The sequence below is a fragment of the Vulpes lagopus genome, chromosome 24, assembly GCF_018345385.1.
Source record: "Vulpes lagopus strain Blue_001 chromosome 24, ASM1834538v1, whole genome shotgun sequence".
NCBI lineage: Eukaryota > Metazoa > Chordata > Mammalia > Carnivora > Canidae > Vulpes > Vulpes lagopus.
Window position 1 is genome coordinate 38,799,775 of NC_054847.1, and position 20,836 is coordinate 38,820,610.

Consider the following 20,836-nt stretch of genomic DNA (forward strand, 5'->3'; position numbering starts at 1 on the left):
TAACACTTACTGAGCAACTATTAGGTAGCATGGCCATTGTCAAGAATATGTTGGAATCTAAAAATGCTGCTCCCATTAAGTCTGTCAAAAAGATAAGAAATGTACGCATGGGAGAACAGGGACCCCACATCTGTTGAGCACGTATGGGAACTAAACCATTTCCAAGCTTATCTCTTTGAATCCTTAGAACAATTATGTGAAGATGGAAACTGAGCCTCAGGAAGAATTTATATTGAATTTTGCCCAAGGTTCTATAAACAAGTGATCACAAAAGCTGAAATTAATGACCAGGCCTAACTACAGAGGACATGTTTTTTTTTCCACCATATCCTATTCACTCCCTTATAGAACAATATAAGGTAAAAAGCATTTTTCTAATTCCATAATAGAAGACCATTAAGTTATACATGGGTTCAGAAGGACTAATTATTTCCCTGCAGGTAGAGCGGTAGTTACTAACAACTTTTGTAGCACCAAGTTCTCTTAGAAAAAGTAAAAATGCTACCAGTATTGGAGTAAACAAAGCAAAACATTTTAATCACTAGTTATAATATGCTGGTAAGGGCAAACACTGTTCTTTAATACTTTACAGGACATGATTCTTTCATGAACAATTTAATCTTTTTAATCCCTCTAGGCTTTGATTTAGAAACACAATAGAGGAGGCAAATCATTCAAGCCCCCCCCCCCCCCACTGGTACTGATATCAAAAATAAAGAAAAAAAGTAAACTTCCAGTTATAAGATAAATGAGTCCTGGGGACCTAATGCACAGCATGGTGCATTGTTAGACTACAGCTAACAACACAGTACTGTATATTTGGAAGTTGCTAAAAGAGTAGACCTTAAAAGTTCTCAATTCATGGCAAAAAAACTAACCACGTGAAGTGATGGATGTTAACTAAACTTACTGTGGTGATCACGTCAAGATACACACATACCAAATCATTATGTTGTACATTTAAAACTAGTACAATATTATATGTCCATTATATCTAAATAAGAATAAAATAAAATATACTAACCTATAGAGATTTGATGTTCTTCAATTTGAGTTACCATGTTTTGAAGGAACTAACACTGTTGATGTTATTTAATTTATATTAATAAACACTGATGTGTATTTATCTCATTATTAAAATATTAAATATTTTATATTAACATAGTAATATGGGGATCCCTGGGTGGCGCAGCGGTTGAGCGCCTGCCTTCAGCCCAGGGCGCGATCCTGGAGACCCGGAATCGAATCCCACGTCGGGCTCCCGGTGCATGGAGCCTGCTTCTCCCTCTGCCTATGTCTCTGTCTCTGTCTCTCTCTCTCTCTCTCTCTCTCTGTGTGTGTGTGACTATCATAAATAAATAAAAATTTAAAAAAAATAAAAAACATAGTAATATGCTATCAATTTAATATAAAATATTAAATAAAATCTAGAAAATAAATTTTAAAGGAAAGAAACATTAACAGATGAAACACATCACTCTTCTGCTGAACATTTTATATCAATACCAAAACAAACAGAAGCATACACAAAAAATCAGTTGAAAGAGCTATACCATTCTCACTCATGGGTCCCCACCACCCCCATCTGCAACTACTCTACATATACACAGTGTGCCCACACAGCCTCTGACTGGTTCTATTGGTAAAACGAACCACAGTACAAACTTTAAAAACGAAGCAAAATATTAAAACAAAATAGACCTCCTTTCCCATATTTGGCAGAAAAACCCTAATTCAAATCTTCCAAGCCTCCCTCCAGAACAAGCAATTATAAGGTGCAGAAAGGCAATGGCTTTAAAACGACATGCTAATCCTAATATTAGTACCTTGAAAAAGGAAAACTGCCAAGATGTTGGAATAATGCCCAGTTATCCGTCTTACCTACAGCAATAAAACTGTCCTATAAATGTGAACAAGACAGTTAGGATACATTTTGGAGTTAGGTTATTGGCATTTTTTTCTACCTCGCCATTACCTAGAAGAACAAGCTGGACCTTTGGGGGCAAAACACAGCAGATGGTAACCCAGCCCAGTACCCAGAGCACTCAGTCAATCCAAACAACTCACACAAAAATGAAGCAAGATGTTCAATGATTTATGGCCCCAATTTCACTAGATATATATGGAATCCTACTCCTCTATAAAGCCACCTTTCTATTGTAGTATGCTCGATCTCAAAAGCCAGCTAAAGTGTCTGAAAACAATATATTGCTACTAATAATAAAATTATTATATAATTATTAATAACATAATAACTATTATTATAGCTTATGCTTTCACGCCAAGTATTCCTGTAAACAATTTACGAAAAATAACTTATTTAATCTTCACAATCTAATTTAATCTGCACAGATAAGGAAACTGAGAAACCGCTACTGCAACCAGTAACCATGACATGGAAAACCAACCATTTTCAAATACAGAATGTATAGATGCAGCCCGCGTGCTTAATCACTCTAATGCTGTGAGAGTAGGTTTATGTAATGTAAGGGTTAGTGGGGCGGGGTGGGAGGTGGGGGCAGCGTTCTCCTTGGAGGAACACCAGGCCTGGATTCAGCTGGCCTGAGTTCTAGACCAGGCTGTTCAACACATAAAGTCTGTAGAGACACCTGCTTGAGCAATGGTTTCTTTATGGGTGAAATGAAAGAGGAGGCTAGGAGTTGGAAAGCTTGTTCTTCTAGTTTTAAAGATTTGAGATTCCAAGGCTGAAACCTTAAATCTCAGTTTTACTTAAGGACCAGATCATTTTTTTATCGTTGTTTCAGATCTAGAAAGACTGATCACTTGTAGTGGAAATCAAACAGCAGCCGTTTTTCTCTCTGGTTCAGTGATCCTCAACCCATGTGACTCTGTAATAAAACAGCACTTCCTCTCTTTACAGAGAGGATTAGGCTACTTTCTAATAAGTGCAACTTCAACAAACCCAAGAAGAGCTGTGGCCGCCACCTCCCAATTCCCAGGTAGGATCAGCATTTGGATAAACAAATATTTAGAATCCTCTGATCAGCTTCCTGTTTCTAAAACCACTTTTTCTTTCTATAAGATGAAGCCAAATGTCCCCTGAAAAAAAGATGAGCTACAATAATGCACACATTACAATACACACTCACGTGCACACACGGGTACTTCCACAGGCAAGCACAGTTATAGCACTTCCACTGCCACCATTTCAGAGAATAGTTTCTCTTTTTTTAGATTTTTCTTTTATTTATTCATGGTAGACACAGAGAGAGAGGCAGAGACACAGGCAGAGGGAGAAGCAGGCTCCTTGCAGGGAGCCCGACCTGGGACTCGATCCTGGGACCCCAGGCATCCCCAGAGAATAATTTCTGAACGTCAATATTTCATTGCATTTTCAAATGTAATTATAATTTCTAAAAAAATAATAATAATAATTTCTAATAACTGAGAAATTGCCCCATTATACTTTTCCTCTCTAAAACTGATCACAAGATCCTGAAAATACTTGTTGAGCAGTTACTGTGAGTTACGTGCTACTTTAAACGCTTTCAATGTATTCACTAACTTAACTCTCAAAATCGGATGAAATAGGTACTTGTAATACCCTCATCTTACAGAGAAATTAAATAATTGTGTTGTTCAGCTTCCAGGTTAAAGTGGCTGAGCTCATGGGGATCCCCGGGTGGCGCAACGGTTTAGCGCCGCCTTTGGCCCAGGGCTCCTGGAGTCCTGGAATCGAGTCCCCCCACATCGGGCTCCCTGCATGGAGCCTGCTTCTCCCTCCTCCTATGTTTCTGCCTCTCTCTCTCTCTCTCCATGTCTATCATAAATAAATAAAAATAAATAAATCTAAAAAAAAGTGGCTGAGCTCAGATTTGAAGCCGAGTTTATGCTGGAAAGCCCACCCTTCCCACTTACCATCTGAAGTCTCATTTTAAAATGCTGAACCCTACACAGTAAATACTGCTGCTGCTCATACTCCTTCATTCCCAGGAACACAGTAACAAACGGCAGGTGACCAAACTGCCATGCATGCTAGGTGCTACAAAAATCTTCACAGTTTACAGAAGAAATTTGCTGACTTTAAAAAATTATGTGCTGACTTTAAAAAAAATCCAAACAAAACTTGAATTGTATTTTGATTAACTGTTAAAACAGATGATCTGAAGTAAACTTCAGAGTAAATCTTCTCTCAAGAATTGCAGGAAGATTTCTGGATGTTATTAGATCTTGATACATTTTATTTTATTTTATTTTATTTTATTTTATTTTATTTTATTTTACTTTTTTATTTTATTTTATTTTAAAGATTTTATTTGTTTATTCATGAGAGACACAAGCAGAGGGAGAAAGAGGCTCCCTGCAGGGAGCCCAATGCGGGACTGGATCCCAGGACCCCAGGGTCACGACCTGAGCCAAGGCGGGTGTTCAACCGCTGAGCCACCCAGAGGCTCCTCTTGATACATTCTAAACAAGAAAAATACTCCATTTCTGAGTTCAGGTTGCTGGCCTTTGAATATTTAGATTCAAACTTGGATTAAAAACTTAGATTAACTGCAATTAAAATCTATCTGGATGTGTCTTATTTCTATAAGTATTCAAGGAACATTAATTAAGAAGGGGCTGTCGACTTAACTATACCCAAGTTACTGTGGATTTCATAAAGCAACATTAGACACAGCACAGTTTTTTAAATCATATTACTACAGAACTAAGACATCCAAAGCCTTGATATAATCTAGGTTACTCTCTGCTATAATTATAGTTGCCTAAAAGCAAGCAGGTCAGCAACAAAAAGCAGACACGTGTGTGTACACACACACACACACACACACACACACACGTACTCAGTTCAGATGCTGGTTCTACTATTTTTCAGCCTCAATTCAAAGTGTAGAAAACTACTCAGAAAATATTAGATGTTCCCTGACAGTCTGGTGTGCAAAAGAGGCGCCCTCAAGATTATAAACCAGACTGAGTTCTTTCAGAAACTGGAAGGCTAAGAGAAAGACGCTCCCCAACAAATAGTTCAAAGGCAACCCAGGTCATCGAGGCAAAATCTCAAACGGCTTAATGTAACATCCAAAATGACGATCCCCAAATGCTCAGTCCCTTTGTGCCAGGACAATAGAGAGTTACCTCTACATTAACATCATTCCTCAAAATCCCAATTCCGCAGCACCTTTATACCCTCCAATATCATCCAAACCTGCCTCTCCTAGGAATTCCATGAACCAGACCTGACCTGGGGGGGGGGGGGGGGGGGGGGTCCTGAGCCAAAAATAAAAAGAGAAGAGGGTGAAAAATCACAGGAACTTAAAATGTTAGGACTCTAGCCAGGGAAATTCCTTTGGTGATCAGTCCCTATCTTCACCCTGAAACATACCTTTGAAGGGTTGAAATGATACCCTTCTTTGGCATTTCTCATACATTAAACTGACTGGAAAAAATTATCTAAAGCAATAACCCTAAGGAATAACTAAGAGAATGAAAGCAAAACCAGATTTGTAGCAAACACTCGCCTTCCACTTTCTCACACTATTTTTCTCTTTCATATTTTTTTTTCCTTCAAATGTCTACTAAACAAAAGCCAAGTCTCCCCTGAGGTTCTATGCAGTGTCACTCAATGAATAAGACCGAGAGTAACCACATCTTCTGACTCAAAGCTGAGGGTAAAAATTCATAACCCAAACTTCAGATATAGCCCTCAGCCTGCCCCTCGGACTGACTGAGTCACAGCACAAGACTGAGGAATATTTCCACTGGGGTAAGTCTCTGTCTAAAGAGTTATGACACTCTGAGGCATTTTGACAGATACAGCAAAAAAGTTAGATTTTAAGAAGCGGACATGTATATAATATTCCCCATTACTTTCTTAGATACAGGTGTACAAACTGATAGAAAACTTTAAATAAATAAAAAAAACCTTTAAATATATATGAACGTATTGCATGAGTCTAAGATTCAAAACTAGGCATTTCAAATTAGAAGTCTTTGTCACAAAAAAAAAAAAAAAAAGTCTTTGTCACTATCTTAGCCAAAAATGTCTGGTGACTCAACTTCTAAGCAGAGGATTCAGAAGTTGACAGATCAAACCTTTTCTTTTTTTTTTTTTTTGTATTTTTTTTTTAACTGGAGTTCCATTTGCCAACATAAAGCATAACAGCCAGTGCTCATCCTGTCAAGTGGCCCCCTCACCCAGTCACCCCAGATGTCAGTGCCCATCACCCAGTCACCCCAGATCAAACTTTTTAATCAAAGCAAGGCCCTCAAAATACAAGGTAGGTAAATATTTACCTCTGCTTTCCTCTTCCGTTTGAATAGGAAGTAATAAATCCCCCCCCAACATATCTGGAATTAAAACTCTAAAATATAAGTTCACGAACTTTCAAAGTTCTCTACTTAAAGGGTCTTTCTTGCAAGGAGACTTCCCCGTTACTCTTTGCTTCGTGGAAACAGAACACAAACTAATGAGGACGGTAGATTTTCATTTATGTGTATACATCAGTCAATAGAAGGGGAAATGATATTGGCTGCGTGTTTATGAGCTACATTAGAAATGGGAACAATAGCAGACCTTTACCGAAACAAAAATAAAATATGAGTCAACAAGATCTTTGCCAAACAGAGGTCTCAGGACAGCCTTGCTCAGTCTTCTGGGAATCCCACTCCAATAAGCACAATAAAAGCAGGACGTGCCTCATTTCCTTCAACCGTTCAACATGCCTCTCTTGGAGATGTTTGTAAATTTCCTTCCTCTAAGCATCAAGCTGGCAAACTGTCGTCATTTCTTTGGGGTAATAATATCCTGTTGATGTCTGGGTAGATCTGTTGAGTGTCCCCCTCCACATAACACATACACTTTTAATATTATTTTTCAACGCAACACAGTAAATTATTTTGCAACATATTTGAACACAGTTCAGACAAGGTATGATTTGAGCAGAACTAAGGACAGGAGATTTTAATAAAATGGTAGTTTTACTTTTGGATTTACAACCTAGAGTAAGGTAATAAAATCACTCCAACAGCATAGCATTCTCTGCCTTTTTTCAGAAACTGAAAATATTTACCTACAATAATTTGTGAATGTAAATGTTTTCATTGAGTTCCTATGCTGGGGTTTGTAAATTTCATACAGCAATAGAGCAATCTTAGCATGAAAAAACTAACTTTTTCAGATGGTAACTTTTATTTTACTGGATCTACAGATTGCACTAAGCACTTTGAAAACAGAGTTCTAAAAAAAAAAAAAAACAGTTCTAAACTCATTCCAGAATAAGTTTAAATATACTAAAAACTCAGTAGAATACAATGAGTTATTTAAAACTTTTATCTAAATAAATGATTTTTTTTTCAGAACCTACAATTTTAGTTAGACCTGAGAACAAATTTCTTGGACAATTTTTGCCTCAACTAATAATTCCAGACAAAATTACATTTCTCAGTAGTTATATGATGTAAAGAGAGAAAATTACACAGTGACAATTTTGAAAAATAATATTCAAAAAGTAAATTAAGACCAACTCTCAACTAACATAATTTGCACTTAGGAAGACATTCTGGTTCCAAAGACAGCAAAAGCTGATTTGTGAAATACTAAAAATAATTGATCATTGCTGCAAAGCACTAAATTTGGAGCTAAGCTAAATGGCATGTACCCTTCACTGCAATTTTAGGTAACACCTTATTTAGCACATGAAATAAGAATTCTGAACATGAAAAATGCCCAATGTCATAATAATCTAGAAAATACCAGTTTTTAAAAAGAAGACAATCAGATACCATTTTTCAACTACCAAGTTAATAAGATAAAAATAATGCAAATTGGCACAGCCTTTCTGGATAACAACTGGCAAGCTATGTGAAGAGCCTTTCACCTAACAATTCCCTAAGAAACTCCTAACATTATCTTTGCAAATGAGAACAAGTATTTATGGACAAGGATGTTCAAGACAGTGGTCAACAACAGGAAACTTTAAATAAAGTATGAAAGACCTATATGATGGAATATTATACTGCTTTTAAAAGATCATGCTTCCAAAAATATTCAAGGACTGAAAAATGCTCATGGTAAAATGTTAAGTTAAAAAGCAATATATAAACTTCATATTCCGTTTTTTAAGACAAAGACCAGAATGTACACAGCCTTCAAAATACCAACATTGGCTATTTCCACAATGAGGATATATTTCTACTCAGAAAAAGTTAAATAATGTATACACTACATTAGTATATACCACATACTATAGTACATATATTAGTGTATATGATATATACTATGTACATTAATCTACACTATATACTATAATGTATATAATATATATGGCATACTATATATGTATATATACGTGTAGATATCATAATCTATTATTCAAAATTAATTAAGATCAAGTGGGGAGTGGGAAGTATGATATATAGTTGATCAAAAAATGGTAGAAGATTAATAACTGTTGAAGCCATATGATGAATACACGGGAGTTTATTCTACTAATTTTTTTTAAGGATTTTACTTATTTATTCATGAGAGACACAGAGAGAGGCAGAGACACTGGCAGAGGAAGGAGAAGCAGGCTCCACGCAGAAGCCCGATGAGGGACTCGGTCCTGGAACTCCAGGATCACGTCCTGAGCCAAAGGCAGATGCTCAACCACTGAGCCACCCAGGCATCCCTATTCACTAATCTTTTTATTTTATAGGTGTCAAAATTTTTTTCAAATAAAAAGTTAAAAGAATAATTAAAAGGCATGGAAAATGTACTTAGTGTTATAAGAGACCAACAAATACTATAAACATTCAGAGATGAGAAAGATCATGTCTAGAGCAGTTATTGTCATTTCTTTGAGTAACTAGCAAGGCTTCCAACGGGCAAATAAGAGCTTGAATGTAGGAACATAATGAGCAAGATTATAGTGGGAAAAGGCAACTGGCCTTGAGCATCAGGCCAGTGGGTAAACTGGTAAAAAACCTATGGAATCTAACTGCTACACTTATGTTAGATAAAATCCCCTAATAGAGGATAAAGAGGCATCACCTTATGGATTTCAGCTAGGCTGTAATTCCTCCAATGAGTCAGCATTCTAAATATGCAAATGTTCACCTGGCATGAAGAGGATAAAAAAGCATCATTGATTATTGCAGACTTCTGGTCCCACCCTTGCTCACTGAAGTAAAACTATCCCTTTTACTGGTGGGTGATTCCTGGGTAATTCCCATGGGTTCTTTATTCTCACTGGACAAAACCTCTCTGAGATCTAGGCATGATGAAGGATGTAAGACAAAGAGCTCATTTTTTAAAAACTGTACTCATTCCTTATCCTTCCCAGCCCTCAGCCTTTTTTTTTTTTTTACATCAATAGCCCATCTCCATATAAATGTCCGATTTTGCAACACTTTAGGTACCACAATGTCTGTGTGAATGAGTCAGAATATGCATTACCAAATAGTGAGAGTCTAGTTTTCCTAACCAATATCTATTTTTGAATTTTTTTAAAATTCACATTGCTTCTTATAATTTTTCCATAAATATCTAACTATTCTCAAAGCTACCATTCAGACTACAAATGCATCCTTCAGTTTGTTAAAGAAAATTTGCATGACTTCCAAATATAAATTTGGAAAAATGCAATAAGCTTGAACGGCTATAAGATACAATTTTGTCTTCTATTAAAAAAAAAAAAACCAAAAAACTACTTATTTCAGAAGTAATATTCAAGACACAATATTTTCTTTAAATTTTAAAACAGAGTCACACATTTGATGATTTTTCCTTATATATAGCACTTTCAAAAATCTTTTTATTGTCTTTGAAAAATAGGCATCCATGGAAGTTTGAGGCTAGACAGCCAGCATCATGGGTAGCCCCTGTTAATGCTAATTGAGTTAGCATAAACATGTAAATCCCCTTTTATAGATGCCTGGCTTTTCCTTTATCCAAGACCAAACTATAATCTGCAAAGATAAGTAAGATCTATGTTCTTGATTTGCTTTGCATGTAAATTCTTTAGCATAGATAAACTGTTGGTACATGTTCCTCCTCTGAAAGATCAAAGATCATTCCGCAAACTCCAGATCTCCCTGCAATCGTCTAGCTCTCCTCAGATTTCTGTTTCTTTGCCCCTTTGCCAATGTTCTCTGAATAGTACCAAATTAATGAATACTGACGTTCTTCATCACTATTTTGGTGGCATCCTGTAATGACAAGGCAACAACAGGAATGTCATGGTACCACGCCTACCTCCTGATTACTGAGCGTGTGTTTGGAAATATTATGTGTGCATGCACGCACAAGACGCACACACTACACCACGCCAATCAATACCCATGGCCAATAAGAAAACCTGAAAATTAATCTAGTGAAGACGAGAAAGCGATGGCACTTAATCCAAGCAAGTCACTAAATAGAAAACTTTTAAAGAAACGCATAGTTGCTAGTATCTCCCTCGAAAACTGGTTCTTAAAAGGTTCATTATGGTGAAAGCCTCTTCCATGGTGAACTTTGCACCGGGCAGCCATAGCACTGAATTTTTAATAGAAGCTTTATGTAAGTAAAAAGCAGCAAATGAACAAAAGAGAAAAGCCATGGTTTGTAAAAGGGATAAATGTGAAAATATACTGACACGTAAAGCAACTGATGTATTATTCACATTTTATTTGTAGTATTTATAGACTAGCACAATTTGTATGTATTAATATAATTCATACATTATCTGATATGTGCATAATGCATATGTAGTATAAGATTTGTTAACATTAACATATAGCGTTAATTGAATATTAATTATGTGCCAGGCACAATGCTAATCAATTAATAAGCAGGCTTATTTCATCTACCCCACCCTATATATTACTATAAATGCTATGTTTCTAAGGATGAAAACAAACTCAACAAGATTAAAATGTGCCTAGATTTAGAGGCAAACCATGAACCCCCACAAAAAAAATTATATCTCGTTTAACTCTGTTTCTCCAACACTTAGTGTAAAGAATGGCATAAATAGTGGTATAAACAAATAACAGGAGCTCAACAAACAACAGTTAAAGGACCTAGTAAAGGCAGGCAAGTAGATGGGTAGGAAGAGAACATAAGAGTATAAAACTCATGGAAAGACTTTATTCTGACCTTCAAATAAACTACAGTTCAATCAGCAAGACAAAATACTTCAGCAGGTGTGATAACTATTATGACGACACATGCCCCTGAAGATAAGAGGATAAATTGGAGGGGCAGCTAAATTAGTCTCAGGGTTAAGAAATGCTCTCCAGAAGAGGTGGGCTGTGAGTCCTGAAAGACAGGAAGAGTCAGGGAAGAAGTTATGTGGTCCAGAGTACAATGCTTTAAGGATGTCAAGCAGTCGAAAGGCCAGAGCATATCAACTTGACATGTCACTGGCAACCTTAATGTGGAATTTTTGGAAAATGTGGTGGAAAAAAACCACATCAGAATAGAGTATATAGAGAGTATGACATGAAAACATCTGGTTGTGTAAAGGAAAGAACAAAATGCAGGTAGAAGAAATTAGTCTCAAAATTGGAGGCGGGTGGTGTTTAATTAAAGACAGGAAAGACTTAAACATATTTAAATGCTGGAGAGCCAGGAGAAAGAGGGAGTTTGGTGATTCAAGAGAAAAAGGGAAAAAGACTCATGGGGAACATACTTCTCCTCCCCATAAGTAGGAGGATAAAGATAATAGATGATACTAGCAAATTAGGCGTGGTGATTTAGAGTCAAGGTGGCTTTAAAAGAAGTTTCCATAGAATAGTGGTAGGGTGTGTGTATGTGGTGTATGTGGTACATGCATGGTGCGAGTCTGTGTGTGTGTGTGGTGGGGAGATGTGGAGGGGGTGTGTGTGTGTAGTTGGTGATGTGTGTGTATGTGTGTGTGTTGTGGCAGGTGTGGAGCAGGTGTGTGTGGTGTGTGTCGTGTGGTGTGTGTGTGTGTGTGTGGTGAGCCAGACGCTGGGCTCAATCCCACGACCCTGAGATTGGGACCTGAGCTGAAATCCAGAGTAGGACCATTTAACCAACTGGGCCTCTCAGATGCCCCAGGATTCCTGACTTTTAAATAAAGCCAATGAAGTCTGCTTGAAGTTTTTTTTTTTTTTTTTGGAAAATTACATGTCTGAAAGCATGGAAACTGGTTCCCAGAAAATGCTCAATAAATTTTAGTTTAATTCTATCTAAACCTAAAACAATACATGGTCATTTTTTTTTAAAGAATTTTCTAATCAAAGTGAAGAGAAAGATGAAGCTTCACATTGGCTAAACCCAACCACAGAAGACGGAGAGGAAAAGTCAGATTGCATTAATTGTCAAAGGTTAGCTAGCCTCCTGGAGCACAGAGCAGGACGGGGAGCAAGCTGGAGGGCAGACGGAGAAACACAAAGCCAGCAACGCTGAGGATGAGCATCCGTACAAGGGAAGTTGTGAACGTGACTGACAGGTAAAGGTACATTGACAAAAATCTAAATTTGATTTGGTAACATGAAAAGGGTTTCATAGTCATTGCAGGACTTGTTGCTATAAATTTTACTTTTAAAGTTTATAAAATTTGAGAGAATAAAGAAATGTGTCAGTGTCCCCAACTTGTTTGTTTTGCATTTTCTGACAATTATCCAACATCTTATTAAAAAGAAATGTCACCACAGCTTCTTGAAAATGAAGATTTAGTTCCCTGTATTATGACACATTTACACACATCCAAACATGCCACACAAAGAAGAAAAAGCATTCAACCCAAACTCAGCACATTATACTATTAGAGTGGCACGTGTCAGAGTTCCAACAGTGTCACACAAGGGGGGATGGGTGTGAAAGTAAACTACAGTAGCGACATTATTCACAACTTCAAAGATTCCCAACAAGATCTACCATCTTGAAAAAGGAAGATGGGCTCCAATGCTGAGGAACCACTACTCCAATGGTCTCAGTTATCACAGCTGGGTGGTTCAGTGGCTGAGCGTCTGCCTTCAGCTCAGGTCGTTGATCCCAGGAGTCCTGGGATGGAGCCCTGCATGGGGCTCCCCAGAGGGAGCCTGCTTCTCCCTCTGCCCGGGTCTCTGCCTCTCTGTGTGTCTCTCATGAATAAATTAATAAAATCTTTAAAGCGCATGGGAGTTGAAACCATCTCTGACGTACTTTAGCCAATTTGAGAAATATAAGAATACTTCTTATTTCAGGACCTGAAGAAGAAGAAAAAAAATCCCACCTTTCTAAATTCACAATTCAGAGCCTTGCCCAGCCAAAAGGCAGAATGGGTCACATGTCTGCGGAACTGAGACACCCTAAGGTCTTCACATTCTTCTTGGAATTTTCTGGCTTAGGACATGTGTATCCTCATCGTCTCCTCTACAGCTAATTAGCAGCAGTCCCCACTGATGCCATAAATAAAGAACCTGAGAAAATCCAGGTAAGTGTCATTTCCCAACTACAAAGGCAAGCTGTTAAAAATACTCTATAGAAAATATAAAGTATGAACTGCGGTTACTAAATAATTGTGAAAAGAAAGAAATTAAGGGCTTCATTTCCTCCCTCTACACTTTACCAGGGAACTGAATATATTCAGTCCAGGGCTCATGAGAGTCTTCTCATTACCCCACCTTCCCATCCCCTAAAGACACTCCCTCCCAACAGCAAACATTCTCATAACAATTGGAAGCAACGTTATAAATGAATAATTCAAATATATCAAGTTACCTAAAGCAAATTTTTTATTTCTGACAAAGAATAATAATTGTCCTAGAGACTCTTTACCCAACGTAAAGGGCCTGATATCACAGGCATGTCTCTAGGGATCTACTCACCCTGTCAAACTTTGGCTATCAGAAAACCAAATCATTAGTCATCCCAGCATTGATAAAGAGCTATAAAATAAAGCTTGTCTATAAACACACTGAGTCACTTAAATAAAAAGCAATATGTTTCACTTTTTCAGCTATATAAATATAGACTTGTATATATAAAAACAAGCATCATCCCACATCCACATATATATGGCATGGGCATACGAGTAGGATCGATGATGTTTATAGATGTCTATATGTATTTATATAGAGATATACATAGGCTCCCAAGCAAAATGTTCCTTGTTTTTAAATTCCCTGATTTTTGTTGGTAACAGTTATTTCTTGTTAACCACATAGTAAATATGAGACTATCACATTATGTAAACCATGCAAAGCGGAGTTACATTTTTTCCCTGAAGATCATATTCTGTGAATTTATAAATCAAGATACCACTTTTGAACAGGAACACGCAGTTTTAGTTACAAGCATAGAACTGGTTAAAGAGAATCTGATCATACAAAAAAAAAGCAAGAGGTAGGTTGAAGAGAAGAGCAGAGGAAAGGCTGCCATTCATCAGGTTCGAATCATAACATAATTTTCTTAGATTGCTCCAAGTTTTATCCTATTACTAGTTAACCATAAAATTTATGTAAAAACACTTCACTCTGAAATCAATGCGTTCCTTAAGCCACTATGGATTTGTGATATTTCTTCATTCAGTCTATTCTTCATAATTCAGAGTCCCAGGATACAGTTGTGAAATATCTAGGCTGTCGGATCTTTTCCTTTGCTCAAATTTCTGATTTGGTTTCTGTACTGTGTCATAGTGACAAGGCAGTGAGGGTCAGGGAAACGGTGACACTCCTATCAGTCAGCATTGCTACTTACTAGGAATTGTGGAAGCAAGTTTATTTGGAGAGATGGAAACAGCTGGTTAACAATTTTCCCCTTGAAACAAAAATAAATGGAATTATCATTTCCTAACAATAGGTTATAACGTCATGCAAAAATTAGGACAAATCAGATTCAAGCAGGAGAGGAAGTATTTTTAGTATGGAAATAACTTTCTTGAAGCAGTTACAGTAATAAAGAAATAATGAACTTAACTCATTACCTTAAAAGCATGTTATGTAAATGTTACCTCTCAGTGTCTAGTGAGGAATAACACTTTGATTTACATTTCATGCACTGCAATGACCTCAAATATAGCCGTCAATAAGCCTCTTTACTGCCTTGCAACACCAAAACCAAACTGCATGTTAAGTCAAATTTCATAGCATAATACCGCCTTTCTCCTACATGTATCCTCCCATCCTCTTCTCCAAGAAAACCACACCAGAATTGCTAGCTTCCTTGCATCTCTACTTTATTTCTCTAGCTTTCCCACTGAGAGTTGACTAATGAGGGCCATGTGCCTTTTGCTAAGCCATCCACCCCGCCCCCTAAAAGATGCAGGTCATTTTAACAACCCTTTTACCCTTGAGAAAGTGTGACATACACAGCATTTATCAGATACAGTCAGGTTTTTGACAATAAACATCTAGATAGAATATTTTTTTTAAGATATTAGACATCAGTATACTATCATCATCTTTCTGAAGCCTTCTGTTTTAAAGGAAGTTTCTAGAAGGCTAACTAACGGAAGACACTGCTGCACTCCTGAACCAGTATGGCTGGATGAGCGGCTTAAGCAACATGCCTACTGTTCTCTGGTGTAGATGTCACCCAGAGCTGTCAAGTGGAAACAGCTACCATGCTCAGGGCTGGGGAAACAAAAGGAAGAGGGTAGATTTGTAAAGCCTAGAATCCCAGGGGAGAGGCAGTGAGGAGGAAGTACCAGCAGGCTGATTTCAGAAATGTAGGGGGAAAAAAAGAAAACAAAGAACTGGAAACAGCTGAGGCTGCCAGGGCGATGAGGCCAGCAGGAAGAGTAAAGTCCCTTCTGGCTCCGCCAGCGTCCCGGTCTTCCCCTAGTGCCTCCTATTGGCAGAAGCTGACACAGATGCTAGTTGGAAAAGAATAAATGTAGTTTGCTCCAGCATCCTAAAGAATATAGAAGGGTGGGTCTGGAAATTACCACAAGTTCAACTTATTTTAAAAAAATGTTATGAGGGGGGAACAATCTACCAATTGAAATCTAGGTGGACATACTCTATAGATTCCAAGAAAAATCAGACTTTGAAAATCATTTTCACCTACGAAAATAAAAGTATTTTTAAAATTTTTTTAAGATTTTATTTATTTGAAAGAGAGAGAGCGCACACGCACACAAGCAGGAGGGAGGAGCAGGCTCCCACCTAGCAGGGAGCCCAACACGGGCCCAATCCCAGGAACCCGGGATCATGATCTAAGCCAAAGGCCACTCAAGCTCCCCCAAAAGCATATTTTAGAAAGCATTACCTTTTTATGGTTTTATAGACTATATCTACCAATTACATGCCAAGACAAAACATGAGAGAAGAGACATAAAAGTAGACGGATAAAACACCATCAAAAAAGTAAAACTGTTGAGAAAATTAAAATCTGCATAAAATTGCAGAAAATATGTCAGCATGAAGATGATAAACTTGAAAAGTTTTCTTGGAATAGAAAGAAAAGAAACAAGAGATAATAATTATGAAAGATGCAGCCCTGAAGTCTGAGATGGAAAATCTTATCGTGAACACATAGCCATCATGAACAATTAGGCATGAAAAATGGCAGAAATATCATTTTGGGGGTAAGAATTTAACACATCTGTCTAGGTCCACAAAAGCTCCAGTTAAGTAAAAATATTAAAAAATTTAAAAAGCAAATTAATCTGTACATTACAGAGAGTAACTTTCCTTTTCAATCTCCACTGAAGATTTCCCCAAATCATCATTTATTAAGACACAAAAACAGTGTGATCAATTTTAAAAAGAAACCATACTATTTCTTTACTGGACACACTGCAATGAACCTAGAAATCAGTTATGAACATTTTAAAGGCCAAAGATGATCATCTATTAGCAATACGAGTGACATCCCAAATTAGTTGTTAGTTTAAAAGGAAAACAAAGCTAATAAGTCTTAGGAAACCATTAAGAATGAGAATATTAGATATCAGTATAATATTTTATATCAACAAAACATATTGGATGCAGCCAAATTTATAGTCTGGTACAAATTCATAATCTGGAAAATAAAAGTAATGAAAGAATTTAACTAAAAAGCCAACTCAAGGAAAATGACTTCTATTAAATGGGCCCCAGAAAACCAAAAGAATAATGAACTCTAAAAATACGGTAATACACTAGAAAACAGGAAAACTAAACTAGTTAAATAAATCCACGAAACACAAATCCACATATCTCTGACAGAAATCAATTTTTAAAAAGCGTAAATATAAAAATTGAAAGTACGAAGATTATATAACCATAAACAAAAGCTAAATTATCTAAAATTACATAAGTATCTGTGTGTGTGATTAAAGGCCACCAGACAACACAATCCACCGTTATGGAGGTTAACTACTTAAAGAGAATTTTTATTTTCACCTTTTTATTTTTCATTATTTGTGAAATGTTCCACAATGTACATGCATCTCCTTCAAAGAAACATGTTTGTATTTTTGAAAAATGGCCTGAGGGGAAAGAATTTTTCTGTGATATTCTTGCCAGATTAATAAAATTTCAGTTCACCTAAATGTAAAATGGCAAACACCATCATTACTCCAACTGTTATAGGACCACAACTAAGTCTGTTCTTCTCATAAAGCTCTGAAAATTTACACCTAAATATTCATTGGAAATTTAAAAGACATCAGTGAAATCAATCTTATAACAGCAGTTTAATAATGTTTAATGATGATATAAAACAGAACAGACATACTATTTTACTGCCCCGACAGAGAGAAAGACCCCAGTGAAGTTCTGTGATAGGAGATTGAGCACATATTTAAAAACGATGATCAATCCTCTATAAAATATGTAGAACTGGCATCTCTTCTACTAGATCATGTCCTGTTGGTCCTGCAAGATTCACAGATATATTACTACATTTGATATCTATTAATAATCAGTTGGAGTGATAGCAAAACTCTTGTATTTGCACTGAGTTTACTATTCTCCAAAATGCTTTCAGGTATATTGTCTAATTCAATTTTTGTAAAAAAACAAAACCAACTACGAGTTAAAGAGGGCAGAAGTAGAGAAATAACGTATTCTTCAGCCATCCACGCTTGCCATTGTGTTCCATATGAAATTAAAGATGTCCTGCTAATCATTTGTAGACAGTCGCCAAATGAGCTTTTCATGGTCGGGAAGACTTGTTATTGATCAGAGTGTATCTGATACATCTGTGTGACGTAAAAAGGCAGCCCCCCTCACCACCACAAGATAAAAACCTATTGAGGAAGGACTATCACAAGAAGTGTGTTAACCATCCCTTGGGCTAGATCTGGCTCTCAGCTGGATTTCACAGACCCCAAGCAGTACCGTGGTGGTCATTTGGCAACTCCAAGGCAGAGAATAATTTCCCATCTGGTGTGCTGCTCTGAGTATCCCATTCAAGGACTAGTCTCTAAAAGTTTAAGGATAAAAAGTAACCAAAGACCTGGGAACAATGGTCAATTATCTAATTAGCATTTCAAAAGGCAGTGATAAAAAGGAATAATACTCTGAGGCCCACTACTCAAATGAACAGCTGTGTGTGACAAGATCAGTTAATTAAGGCTTCAGAACTTTTCCAGCCCATCTCCTTTCACCTTTCTGGTCCCTTCTTTCTTTCTCCTCCTTTTCCAGGGTTCTCCTTTCACCTCCCCTTCCTACCTGTAAGTGTAAGGGTGGCTTTACCTTTCTTCTCCATATCTGCCCTATTGCTCTTCCTCTCCTCTCTTTACTCTCTTCCTCAATTTCCCCTTTAATTTGCTACAGAAAGCCAGACTTCTTAACCTTTATGTCAGATTTAGGTACAGTTTTAAATGATCTCTTGTGTTTTCTAAATAAAGTTTTACACGCTCTGATCAACTCCAAATCGAGTTTACATTTTAAATCTGTACTTAAAACACACACACACACAATTAAATGACATTGCTTTTTTTTTTTTTTTGACATTGCTTTTTTTACTTCCATGTAACCTTTGGTTGACTGATTTTTCTTCTGAAGGTCAATGAATGACCCTCTATTAAAGAAAATCTTTTTAACCATATTGGAGAAATATACATTTTAAATTAAAGACTGTAGGTGAAATTCCTAATTCCTCAATTTTACTTTGCTTTTTAGTAATAGGGAAAAGTAAATTTGAGGGTCTAATTTACAGTAGAAACCTGAAATGCATTATCTTACTTAATTACCAATACAACCCTGCAAAATATCTATAATTAGTCCCACTCTATAGATTAGAAAATTATGCATGGTAAAGTTAAATAACTGCATTAAGTCCTGAGTCTCAAACCAACTATTGTTGGCACCAGAGGCCAAAGAGCCCCTACCCTCTGTTACCTCCCTATTAAAATATGTGATTAAAAATGCTAAAACCAGTTAGATTAACAACCCAATTCCCAGATCACTGGTCCAAAGCTTGTACACATAGTAAACAACCCTCAGGTATACAGAGGTGGAAGCTCCATTCATCATTGCTTGCCCTCAGTACTGAATCCACACAGTCTGGGAGCTTCGCACTACCATGAGATTTACCCCAATTTCATGGAGGAACAATGAGAAATGAGAAAAGAGACAATAAGCTGATGGTCCTTATTGTTGATAATAATTCTCTTCAAACACCCTTCCCTGGAGGTATTGGGAAACCACTGTCAAGGCTCCTGAGCCCTGGATACTGGCATTGACATCATGTAGCCATTCATAACACCATTAAACCTATCTTTGTCAACCAGCTATACAATATTTTTGTGTTATCAGTAGCCCCATCCTATCTTTGGAGTTCCACTGGACTCAACAGTGTACCTATAGACCCACAAAGGAAAAAGAAATGTGCTACACTTCAGGCAGCACCAACAAAAAATTCACTTTATTGTACACTCTTTAGTGTACACACTTTATTGTACACTCACTCTTGTCTAAGGTGGGATCTGGCTGGTGGTCAAGGTTGCTATACCTTCTCATGCTTGGAGCTCACATCTCCTCTTACACAGCGTGGGGCCAGACTGGTCTTAGGTATTTGCCTATGGAAGGTCGAGGAAATGTTCTAATTATACAGAGGAACTAGGCATTTCGATCTAAAACCCTTGAAGCAAGTCAGAGAAAAGTTTTCATGGAACCTGTGCTCCTTTCACTGCTCTGAGGCGCTCTGAGCTTTCACATTAATCACAAACAACAGGCCAATGGGGGAGCCAGAACTAACCCTGAACCTGGATCTTGATCATTCTTCCATGACAGTGTGCCGTAACATTAGGTCACTGAATCTTCTTGAGAACCTAATAAATTCTATAGACACTCTCCCCAAAACCTAAAGGTGCACATATATATTCAGGGACCCTTCTCCTTGGCTCCATGAACCCCAAATGAAAAATTCTGCTCCAGACTCAATCCACCAAGACGCTAGAACCAAACTAACCCAGGGAGTCTCAACAAATGCATTTCACCTGAGAAGCCTAGACAAGATAAAACTGTACACCCCCAACACAAGGTTTTCTATTAAAAAAAAAAAATTAGAGAAAAGAGGAAATGAGGGGAAGTGGCTAACTCAGGTACATTTCTCCCCTTGCCAACTAGGCTGCCAAGTCACCACTGACATCCCCTCACTAACATCAACCTGTCAGGCAGTGTTGATGCTGTAACCCACACTACCTTCCCATCCACATCTATAAAACTGCAATGGCAGATTTACCACTGTCCTGCTGGGTCATACGGAGGTTCATCTAAATCAGATGAACAAAGATTAACAGGGCCTGTAACAACAAGAGAATCTGGAAGGATCTCTGTTCTGTCATAAAGTCAAAACACAATTGTTTTCTCTCCAGAAAGAAAATTGGTGAGAAATTGTTTACATGAATACAAACAAATTCCTTCAAAGAATGGGAAGTATTGAGGCAGCAAATATTAGATTCATATCTCTGGTTCTTCTGAGCCTATAAACACCATCTATGGGTGGAATTTAACATCCTGGATA

General features: G+C 37.2%; 1 protein-coding gene across 14 annotated transcripts in view; it reads right to left on the bottom strand.

Moving 5' to 3' along the window:
• Positions 1-20,836, bottom strand: part of TCF4 (transcription factor 4) — a 355,096-nt gene that overhangs the window by 274,674 nt on the left and 59,586 nt on the right. The window contains exon 1 of one of the 14 annotated variants that reach the window (XM_041739360.1): positions 6,259-6,338. The exons of the other annotated variants lie outside the window; for them this stretch is intronic. Within the exon in view, the coding sequence (XP_041595294.1) occupies positions 6,259-6,310 (52 nt within the window). The 5' untranslated portion in view covers positions 6,311-6,338. Of the gene's footprint in view, positions 1-6,258; positions 6,339-20,836 lie in introns of those variants that run through there. 14 annotated transcript variants of the gene reach the window in all.